Below are 11429 nucleotides of genomic sequence, written 5' to 3'. Positions count from 1 at the left end.
TTATCCTTTTATTTTTTTTCTTTCATTTTAATATTTGTCTCCTCTATTTTCAGTTCTTATTTGCTTGAGGACAAGCAAACCTTTAAGTTTGGTGTTGACGCTGCGCTTATAGGTTTTCTAGTACAAAAGAGAGGTGAATCATCTTCGCGAAGGAGCACAACCTAAAGAATAAAGCGACCGCTAGGATAATTAAGGTGGTTGAGTTCCTTTCAATTTTTATTCCTCCCCTCTTTATCTATGTTATGTTCCGGTTTCCTATTATTTTGCTTTGTTTGTTGCATGATCCTTTATTAGTTAGAATCCTAGGACTAGTTTAGTTTTCTTTTAATTGCTTTAATGACTGAAAAGATGTTTCATGTACCACTCACTGAACTTGAATCTAAAAAGAAAAGAAAAAGAAGTGATGTGTTGCATGAGAAATTGAGTTAATTTTAAGAATAGTCTGATTTATTGAGATGTGGTGGTATTTTTTTCTGTGATTCTGAACGCATGCTTGAACAGTGTATAATTTTGATAGTGAAGCTTATGAATGTTAAAATTGTTGGCTCTTGAAAGAATGATGAAAAAGAAAAATGTTATTGATAATCTGAAAAATCATAAAATTGATTCTTGAAGCAAGAAAAAGCAGTGAAAACACAAGGCTTGCGAAAAAAAAAATTTATAAAAAAAAACAAGAAAAAGAAAAAGCAAGCAGAAAAAGCCAATAACCCTTTAAACTAAAAGGCAAAGGGTAAAAAGGATCCAAGACTTTGAGCATTAATGGATAGGAGGGCCCTAAGGAATGAAATCCTGGCCTAAGCGGCTAAATCAAGCTGTCCCTAACCATGTGCTTGTGGCGTGAAGGTGTCAAGTGAAAAGCTTGAGACTGAACGGTTAAAGTCGTGATCCAAAGCAAAAAGAGTGTGCTTAAGAACTCTGGGCACCTCTAACTGGAGACTCTAGCAAAGCTGAGTCACAATCTGAAAAGGTTCACCCAGTTATGTGTCTGTGGCATTTATGTATCCGGTGGTAATACTGGAAAACAAAATGCTTAGGGTCACAACCAAGACTCATAAAGTAGTTGTGTTCAAGAATCAACATACTGAACTAGGAGAGTCAATAACACTATCTGAATTCTGAGTTCCTATGGATGCCAATCATTCTGAACTTCAAAGGATAAAGTGAGATGCCAAAACTGTTCAGGATTGCAGTTGTAAACCCCACTATAAGAGAAGACATGGGCTTAATCGAACTCTCCTTCTCATGCAAATTCACATCCTAAGATTATATTAGTTTTTGGTTGCTTGAGGACAAGCAACAGTTTAAGTTTGGTGTTGTGATGTGTGAGCATCTTGTCTATCTTTTTCTAGTGAATTTGCATCTAATTTGTTGAGTTTAATTAAGAATTAATTATATTTTAGCCACTATGGATGCTATTTTTGAGTTTTGTGCAATACTTTTTATTTTAGGTAGCATTTGGCGGAATTTGATGGAGTTTCTACAGAGAAAGAGAAGAAGCCAAGGAGATGACCAGCGAATATCGATGCGGACGCATGGCTCACGCGATCGCGTGGACTGGAATCTGCATAAATGACGCGAACGCGTGGACGACGCGGACACGTCACATGAGCGATCTGGACAATTGACAGAAAACGCTGGGGGCGATTTTTGGGCCGTTGTGACCCAGTTCTTAGCCCAGAAATCACAGATTAGAAGCTGCAGATTGGACAAATCAAGTGGTCCCCACCCATCAGCTGAAGACTTGTTAATTAATTCAAATTTAAATTCAAATCTTAAATTAGAAAAAGATATTATTTTAAGTTTAAATTTAAATATTAGATTTTAAATTTATTAGGATTAGTTATAAAAAGGAATCTGATGCCATCAGATTGGAACTCGGTACATTTTTACCTGAATCCTTATTTTCTCTTTTCCATGAGCAACTAAACCTCCACTGTTAAGGTTAGGAGCTCTGTCTATTTCTATGGATTAATTTTATTGCCTTTACTATTTTAATTTATGTGTGAATTTATAATTGAAGAATTATTTTCGCTCTTTATTTTATGAATTTGGGTGGAACGGAAGTATGACCCTCTTTCTATTTGAGTTCTTGTAAAACTTGAAAAAGCTCTTTACCTGAACAACAGCTTGAAAACTATTTCTCCTAAATTTTAATTTAGGGTCTAGTCACATACAGTTTGCCATAAATTAAATCCTGCATAATTAAATTAGTTAGTAAGAAAAGTTAATCCGGAAAAATAGATAACTCTAAAACCTTAACTATCTTCTCCATATATTATTCCCATCTTAATTACTTGCCTTTCTTCAATATTTTTGATATTGTTTAATGTATTTTATATTGTATCTTAACACTATTTTCTGTCTGTCTAACTAATCCTATCAAACGCTATTGTTGCTTAATCCATCAATCCTCGTGGGATCGACCCTTACTCACGTAAGGTATTACTTGGTACGACCCGGTGCACTTGCCGGTCAGTAAGTGTGGTTGTAAAATACCGCACCAGAGTGCCCTCAAGACTGTTGAGGACGGGAAGATTGTTGATCTCTTGAAGCCTTGAGGTGGAGGTCCCTCCTGTTTCTTTGTTGTTTTGTGTGTTTTGGGCCTGTGTAGGCCCCTTTGCTTGTAATGAACATTTTCCTTTTTGCTTTTCGTTGTCGTATTGGATAATGCTGATTTTATTTGGGCCGTCGTGGCCTCGCTTTTACTTTTTGTTTGTTCGGGCCGTCGCGGCCTTTTATTTTACCGTTTATCGTGGTATTTTGTTTGAGCTGATTTGTTCTCCTTTGGTCCCTTATGGTTCCCGGGGTGATCAGTCCCGGGTTTCCGTCGGTTCGACCGTTTGCCTTTTTCGCTATGTTCTTTATTTTTACTTGAGATTTGCAAAAAGGTACACTTATTGCTTTGTTAGATGAGCAGATAATAATAATGCATAATTGAGTGAAAAAGATAGTAGGTGTGATTTGCATAAGACATAAAAAGAGGGAGTAAAATGGAACATAAAAGGGGGGGGGGTTGAGGTCATGTGGTCGCCCCTTACTACGAGTAGAATCTCCTGAGATTTTTTATGTTCCATGTTCTCGGCACCTCGTTTCCGTCCAGCTTTTCCAGCTTGTAACCCCCTCTGCCGAGGACTTCTCTTACTCTGTAAGGTCCTTCCCAGTTTGCGGCCAGCTTGCCTTCTCCTGGGGTTGGTGGCCCTATGTCGTTACGCCGTAAGACTAGGTCGCCTTCTGCTAAACTCCTTTTCACTACTTTGTCGTTGTACCTAATGGCTATTCTTTGTTTTATCGCCGCTTCCATCAGGTGGGCCATCTCCCTTGTTTCGTCGGCCAGGTCTTTTTCGATTGCCTCATTTCCTCCTCCGAGGAGTAACCTCGGGCTTGGCTCTCCGATTTTGACTGGGATGACGGCGTCGACCCCGTATGTGAGTCGGTAGGGGGTTTTGCCAGTAGATGATTGGGGGGTGGTTCTATATGACAATAGGACTGAGGCGAGCTCGTCTACCCATGAGCCTTTCTTCCCTTCAAGTCGCTTCTTTAGCCCTTTTAGGATGACCTTGTTGGCCGCCTCGACTTGTCCGTTTGTCTGGGGGTGCTCTTCTGACGAGAACTTCTGTTTGATACTTAGTCCCTCTAGGAACCCTCTGAACTTTTTGTCAGTAAATTGTGTCCCGTTGTCTGATACGACAGCTTCTGGGATCCCAAACCTCGTAACCACTTGCTTCCACATGAATTTTTGGCAATTTACTGCGGTTATACTGGCTAGTGGCTCTGCTTCTACCCATTTGATGTAATAATCTATGGCCACTATTAGGTATTTCACTTGTCCGGGTCCTGGTGGGAATGGCCCCAGGAGGTCGACTCCCCATTGGGCGAAAGGTCGGGGGGCCATCATGAGACTGAGCTCCTCGGGAGGTGCCTTGTGGAAGCTGGCATTTCCTGGCATTTTTTACATTTTTTCACAAATTTCCAGGCGTCCGACATCATTGTGTGCCAATAGTATCCTGCCCGGATGATTTTCCTTGCTAGAGATCTTCCCCCGATGTGGTGGCCACAACACCCTTCATGTACCTCCCTTAGGACGTAGTCCGTTTGGTCAGGGTGAAGACACTTGAGTAGGGGTTGGTGGAGCCCTCGCCTGTACAGCTGCCCTTGTATGATTTTGTACTTAGGAGCTTCCCTCTTGACGGCTTGTGCTTCTTTTTCGTTGGGGGTGTTGACAAACCCCAATTTGAGGGTTTATCTTGTGCTGATTTCAGGGGTTTTATCAATGATTCCACACACTTTCTATATGAAAATACAAGATTTTGCATTCCTTTCCTAGTTTTGCCTCATGAATGAAAACATGCTTATTTTGCACTAAAATAGATACATTTCTAATCTTCTCTTGATGCCATTCGATGCCGTGACTTGTGTGTTAAGTGGTTTCAGGATATAGAGTAGGAATGGACCGAAAGAGAGAAGGAAAACGGGCACAAAGGAAGGAAGCATGAGGATTAACCTTTGGAAATTTCCGCATGGGCGCGTGCGCGCACCTGGCGCGCCCGCGCGGATAGGGCAACGTGAAGCCAAAGCCAAGAGCCAAGTCACGAGCCGGCTTGAGAAGCGGCTAAGCCAGGATCTTCATGGGTGCGCACGCGTATATCACGCCTCCGCGCACATTACAAGACGTCTCGACGGTGCGTGCGCGTATCTTGCGCGTGCGCGCCGATTTACGAATATGATTTTTAAGAAGTCACGTGACTTAGGCGTGGAGGTAGTTAAGAATCCCACTTTTGGGGAAACGCCTTGGCGGGAAAAGCTTAAGAAGACCAAAGGAGCAAGGGTTAAGGACAATTTTTAGTTCATTTTCTAGATGGAGATATTTTTTGAGAGGAGAGTTAGTTACACTTTTGGGAGAAGAAGAGGGAGATTCCAAGCTTTTCACTAGGGTTCATCCTCATCTAATCTCTGAATTTTCAATGACTTTTTGGTGAGATCCATTACAATTCTCGCTCCACTTTGTTCATGTCATAGATTTTCTTCTCCAATTTCAAGTAGTAGATGTAATTGATCAATTCTCATAGATCTAGAATTCAACTTTGTAATTTTGGATTTCGTCCCTATTTTGAGAATTCAATTTTCATTGCTATTCTTTGAGACTTGTTGTTAGATCTTTGTGTTGCAATACTTTCAATTCGACTTTTCTTCTCATTTTACTATGACTTTCCTTCTTGCTCATCACATGTTTGATAAAATGACAACACTAGCTATGGAGTAGAATTTTCACACTTGGCATAGGGTTTGGTCCTTGGAAGAAGTTGAATAGTTGTATCAATAGTTGATTTGGAATTAGGGATTGCTAGTTGGCTTGGAGTGCACTAAAGCTAGATTCCCATAAGGTGAAGCTAGGACTTGTGACTCAAGTTGATTGCTTTCATTTGACTTTCCTCTATACCTAGGGGATAACTAAATGAAGCAAGGCCTAATTGTTGTCAACATTGAATGGACTATAAGGATAGAATTTCTAATGCCAACCCTAAGCCAAGTCTTTTGATAATTGATTGTTTGTTTCTCATTACTTTGCTAAAACCTTCAAAGAATTCCAACAAGGCTTACTAAATCAATAAGATGCACACTTTGGCAATTCCAAGGGAGAACGACTCGGGAGACTAGTACTCTCGGATATAGATTGTAGATTTGTTTGATGAAGGATTTTGCGTCGGTTTAGACTATACTACGATTGATCATTTGATAATTTCTATACCGGCAAAAAAAATTCATTTGTCAGGTGTTTCTGCGTGCTCCAGATATCGGGAGATGGGGTCTATCCATGAGGGGGGCTTGGCGCCTCATTTGCATACATGATAATTGCGAGTTCCATGGCTAATCCTTGGATCAGGGATCTGTTTCCCGTGCTGGGTTTGGTGCTTGCGAGCTTGGAGAGGAGGTCGGCTCAGGCGTTTCTCTCTCTGGAAACGTGCTGGATTGTGACTTCTTCGAAGCTTTTGCATAGCATTTTCACTTTTTCCAAGTACTTTTGTAGCAGCACATCCCTGACTTGGTAGCTGCCGTTTACTTGGGAGGTGACGACTTGGAATCGCTGCTAACTTCCACCCTTGATGCTCCGACTTCTTTAGCTAGTATTAGTCCCCCTATCAGGGCTTCATACTCAGCCTGATTGTTTAAAACTGGGAATTCGAACTTGATGGATTGTTCGAAGGCCACTCCTGCCGGGTTCTCGAGGATAATTCCGGCTCCACCGAACGTTTGGTTGGATGTTCCGTCCACATGGAGTTTCCACCGTGTGTTTGGTAGGTCAGGGGCTTCTCCTGTGACTTCTACAAGGAAGTCTGCCATGGCTTGGGCTTTGATCGCTTGCCTTGGTTCATATTGCAGATCGTATTGGGATAGCTCTACTGCCCATGCCATCATTCTTCCCGCTAGGTCGGGTTTTTGGAGGACCTGTCGGATGGCTTGGTCGGTTCTCAAGATGATTGTATGCCCTTGGAAGTATTGTTTTAATCTCCTTGATGAAATTAGTAGGGCATAGGCTAGCTTTTTCAATTTGGTGTACCTCGTCTCGGCCCCTTGAAGTATCTTGCTGATGAAGTATATTGGGCGTTAGGTTTTGTCCTCCTCCCTGACTAGGACTGCTGCCATTGCTTGCATGGTCACGGCCAAGTACAAGTATAAGGGCTCGCCCTCTCTGGGCTTGCTGAGTATGGGAGGTTCCGAGAGTATCTTTTTAAAGTGGTTAAACGCCTCTTCACACTCCTAGGTCCACTTAAAGGTGATTCCTTTCTTCATTAAGTTGAAGAATGGGATGGCTCTCTCAGCCGAGGCTCCGAGGAACCGGGATAGGGCCGTGAGCTTCCCGGTGAGCCGTTGTACATCTTTGATACTTCCAGGGCTTGTCATTTTGAGAACAGCTTCGCATTTGTCCGGGTTGGCTTCTACCCCTCTTTGTGTTATCACGAACCCTAGGAATTTTCCAACCTCCATGGCGAATGCACATTTAAGTGGGTTGAGCCTCATTTTGAATTTTCTCAATGCCTCGAAGACGGCCTGGAGATCGCTTATCAGTTTGCTCGGCTCTGCTGTTTTTACCAAGATGTCATCGACATACACCTCTACTGTCTTGCCGATAAGATCGTGGAAGACTCTGCTCATCATCCTTTGGTAGGTGGCCCCTGCATTTTTCAATCCGAAAGGCATTACCTTGTAGCAATAGGTGCCTCCCGGCGTTATGAAGGCTGTCTTGTCTTCATCGGGTTGGTGCATCGAGATCTGATTGTAGCCAGAGTAGGCATCCATGAAACTGAGAAAACGATATCCCGCTGCCGCGTTCACTAGGGTGTCAATGTTGGGGAGGGGAAAAGAGTCTTTTGGGCATGCCTTGTTCAAGTCGGAGTAATCTACGCACATTCTCCATTTCCCACTGGCCTTCTTGACTAAGACAACGTTGGATAGCCATGTTGAGTATTCGAGTTCTTTGATGAACCCTGCTTCTAACAGCCCCGTTGTTTGCCTGGCGACTTCTCCAGCTCTTTCTTGTGACATCTTTCTTCGCCGTTGAGCTACCGGTTTGGCCTCGGGTTTGATGGCTAGCCAGTGAGACATGACCTCGGGATCCAACCCCGGCATGTCTGATGGGGTCCATGCGAAGAGGTCGCTATTTGCCCTAACAACTTCCATGAGGGGGCCTTTAAGTTCGTGGGGTAGGTTTCTGTTGATGAAGGTAAATTGGTCTGCCATCTTCCCTATTTGGAATTTTTCCATGTCCCCTTCTGGTTCGGGCCTTGGTTTGTCCTCCATCCTGACGTCTAGATCTGCTAGGAACACGCCGGCTGCTTTTTTAGATTCTTTCCTTAAGGAGAGGCTGGCGCTGTCGCAGACGACCGCCGTTTCTAGGTCTCCTCTTATGGAACCGACTGTTCCCTTGTCCGTTATGAACTTCATCGTTAGGAACTTGGTGCATATTACAGCTGAGAACTCATTGATGGTTTTTCTTCCCAGGATGATGTAGGTAGTGGAGTCTCTGAGGACTACGAAATCTGCCATAACCGATTTCCTAGTGTTACCAGTTCCAAGGCTGATTGGGAGGGAGATCGTCCCGTCGAGCCTAATGTAGTTGTCACCTAGTTCCATGACTCCATGTTGGTGGTTCTTGAGGTCGGATTCCTTGAGTCCCATGGCGTCGAATACGTTTTTGAACAGGATGTTAGAGTCAGCTCCTGTGTCGACGAGGATGCGTTTGACTAGTCCTGTACCGACCATTGCTGTAACCACCATGGGAGGGGGGGGGGTTTACGGGCAGGTCGTTGAACCATTTATCTTCTGGACCAAAGGAGATTGTAGGGTGCCCTTTGCCGGTGGCGGGGTTATCCGTTGAAATGGAGAGTACCCGAGTGTCCTTTCTTGCTGCCGACTTGGATTTGAGGGGGTTGTCTTGTCCGACCACAACGTTAACTACGAACGTTGGGGGTTGCCGGCATCTCCTGGGGGTTCTTGCCTTGGCTTGACAGCTTGGCTCCATTCTTCCTCAGAGCGCTCCCTTAGGAGCCGGGAAAATTCGCTTAGTTTTCCTTCTCTGATGGCCTGTTCCAAGGAATCTTTGAGATCGAAGCAATCTTGGGTCTTGTGCCCATATCCTATGTGATAGTCACAGTAAAGGTTTTTGTTGCCTCCTGTTCTCTCTTTTAGTGGTCTAGGCCTTGACAGAATCCCCTTATCTGTAATTTGTTAGTAGACTTCTACTATGGGCGCCGTAAGTGACGTGTAGTTCGTGAACCTCCCTATTCGTGGGTGCTTGAGTGGTTTGTTTAGGCTGCTATCTCTGGGAGCTTCTTTGTACCTGTCGGTTTAGGGGGCCTATCGTGCTGACGAGCTAGGAGGCTGCCGTTTATTGGCTGCTAGTACCTGGCTGACTTCTTCATCGTTGATGTATTCTTTGGTGACGCTTTGAATTTCCTGCATGGTCCACACGGGTTTGGTTGTGAGGTGCTTCCTAAAGTCTTCGTTTAGTAGGCCGTTTGTTAGGCATAGGCTAGCAACTGAATCCGTGAGGCCGTCGATCTCCAAGCACTCGTTGTTAAACCTGTCTAGGAATTTCCTAGTCGGCTCCCCTGGTTTTTGGGTGACCCTCAATAGGTTGATTGGGTGTTTCGCTTTAGCTATACGTGTCGTGAACCGGGTTAGGAACTTCTGGGATATGTCTGCGAAAGTTGTGATGGACCCTTGTGGGAGCGTGTTGAACCATCGGATCGCAGGTCCGACCAGCGTTACAGGGAATGTCCGGCATCTGACTGCGTCGCCTACTCCTTCCAAATTCATCCTTGCTTCGAAGGCTGTGACATGCTCCTGGGGGTCCTTGGTCCCGTCATACCTCATGTCCGTCAGCTTGTCGAAGTTTCTCGGAAGCCGGACCTTGAGGATTGCCGGGTGAAAATGGGTTGCGCCCATGATGACAGGGTCTTCTTGTCTCCCGGTCTCTCTCTTTTGGGACCTCCCCCGGCCTTCCGACCTGCTCCGAGTGGGTTTGGACGTTGCTTGCGGGTGCGGGTGTGGGATCAGCTTGCGCCGCCGCGTGAGTGGCTGGCTTTTTCATGGGACTGGTCCCTCGCTGCCAGCTCCCGCTCGAAGTTTTGTACTATGTGCCTGAGTTCCTGCATGATCTTGGCGCTGTCAGCTCCAGTCCCCCCGAACGGGCGCCTTTCGGGGGTTTGGGTGTACATTTGGTTGGGTTGAATGGATGGTCTCGGGTGCTCGGCAGCGCGGGCTGTCGAGCTTGCTCTGCTCAAACGGGCTCCGCCTCCTTCGCGGAGCTCCTCCGAAGTGATGGGTCACTCCATGTTCGCGTCTGGGTCCCCACAGACGGCGCCAATATTCGTCTCCTGGTTATCTCGGGTTGTCGGAGGGTGATGATCTGGTGAGAGGGAAGTGCCGGACGATGCGCAGAGCGAGGGAAGCTGTATGCTGGTGACGTCAGAGGTCGAACGGGGCGGAGGGGGTGGCCACCTGCTAGGACACTCCAATGCTCAAGTCAGTGTCCGTACTGAGGGTGGCAGAATTAGGTCAGGGTTGTGACGTACCTTGGGGGGAGCGCTGACCTCTCCCCTTATATACCGTACTGGGTGGGCCTAAAGGTGACCTAGCCCACTGCCTAGAATGTCTTGCGTTGCTCCTGCTCACGTGGGGGAGCGTTGGTGGTCCTATCCATCGGGTCGGGGGGTCGGGTAAGACCCCGATGACTCCGACCCGCTTGTTTCGGCTAGGCGGTTTGGCTCGTACGATGAGCGTGGTGGTATGACCCTACGGGTCGGGTATCCGAAGGTCGACCCGTAGGGTTTCTTTATCGTTCTGGGTTTGGGCCGGAGGCGCTCCGACCCGGCGATAGGCGGACTAGACCTAAGGCGGTCCGTAACACTATCCCGTTTGCTTGCATAACTTCTAATATTGTTAATGTTGCGGCACACGTTGAAATCCTCTTCCGCAGACTTGTTTTGCAGTGACAAGGTGAAAGGCTGGTAATTTTTGCCGCCACCCTCCGTGTATCTTGTAGTGCAAGTGTATCTTTTATATAGTTCAAACATTTTAAAATGGGAAAATGATAGTTAAATTATTTTTTTAGGTTAAATTTTATAATAATTATGTTTATACTTTATAGTGTCTGTTTTAGTTATAAAACTTTGACAATATGTAAAAAATATTATAAAATTAAAGATTAAACTAACAATAAAAAAGTGTGGCATTATTTTGCTGGGTATACTATACATATTTCTATATTACTAAGTACAAACATTATTTATTTGTGCAAAAAAAAAATGCACGTAAGTTTTGGAAGAGAACTTGTCCCTGTGCAGTGTGCACCACCACATTGCAAATAATCATCAATCATGTAGCTGTGAGGGAAAAGGAAAAAGAGATGAGAGAATGAGCGAGAGAGAATTTTCCCAGAAGTTTCCTCCAAATTTCAGTGCAGGACAACGCGTTACTCGTAAATAGAATGAACGTGAAGTGGGACCCCAATTAAGGAATAAATTTTGAAACAGGTTTGATCAGGACCCCGGAATCTTCGATATCATCTATGCTGCCTCTTGTGTTCATGGCTTATCTTATACTCGATTACTATATATATTTTGATGATATGCACAGATAGACCATCGTGTGCATTCTTCATTTTAGTTTAATTTGTTGCATGATGGCTCAACAAATTCCAGATCCAACTATTAGTGAAGACCGTGTTTCTGATCAAAGACCTGACGGATACCCGCCGTGTCATGTGGAACTTTATTCACGTCGTCCAACCTTTGGAGCAACAATTATACTCGTGCTCAGAAAAAGAATCATTCTTGCGTCCAGAACGATTTCTTATGTGTTTACACCGGTACGCGAGCCAACACAGATTTTCTATTCATTATAGTTGGATTATTATATAGGTGAATACT

The 11429-nt window shown here is 44.7% G+C and overlaps 2 protein-coding genes across 2 annotated transcripts in view; one reads left to right on the top strand and one right to left on the bottom strand.

The window, feature by feature from the left end:
* LOC107637202 lies at positions 8854-9444 on the bottom strand. Its single transcript, XM_016340639.1, has one exon. The coding sequence runs from the start codon at positions 9442-9444 to the stop codon at positions 8854-8856; it is 591 nt and encodes a 196-aa protein (XP_016196125.1).
* The window catches only part of LOC107638109, a 2126-nt gene continuing 1777 nt past the window's right edge, over positions 11081-11429 (top strand). Inside the window, exon 1 of the mRNA XM_016341281.2 lies at positions 11081-11368. Within this exon, the coding sequence (XP_016196767.1) occupies positions 11180-11368 (189 nt within the window). The 5' untranslated portion in view covers positions 11081-11179. The remainder of the gene's footprint in view (positions 11369-11429) is intronic.

The sequence above is a fragment of the Arachis ipaensis genome, chromosome B04, assembly GCF_000816755.2.
Source record: "Arachis ipaensis cultivar K30076 chromosome B04, Araip1.1, whole genome shotgun sequence".
In the NCBI taxonomy this organism is placed as follows: domain Eukaryota; kingdom Viridiplantae; phylum Streptophyta; class Magnoliopsida; order Fabales; family Fabaceae; genus Arachis; species Arachis ipaensis.
Note: the sequence above shows the minus strand (reverse complement) of the source record. Positions and strands in the feature narration are given on the sequence as shown.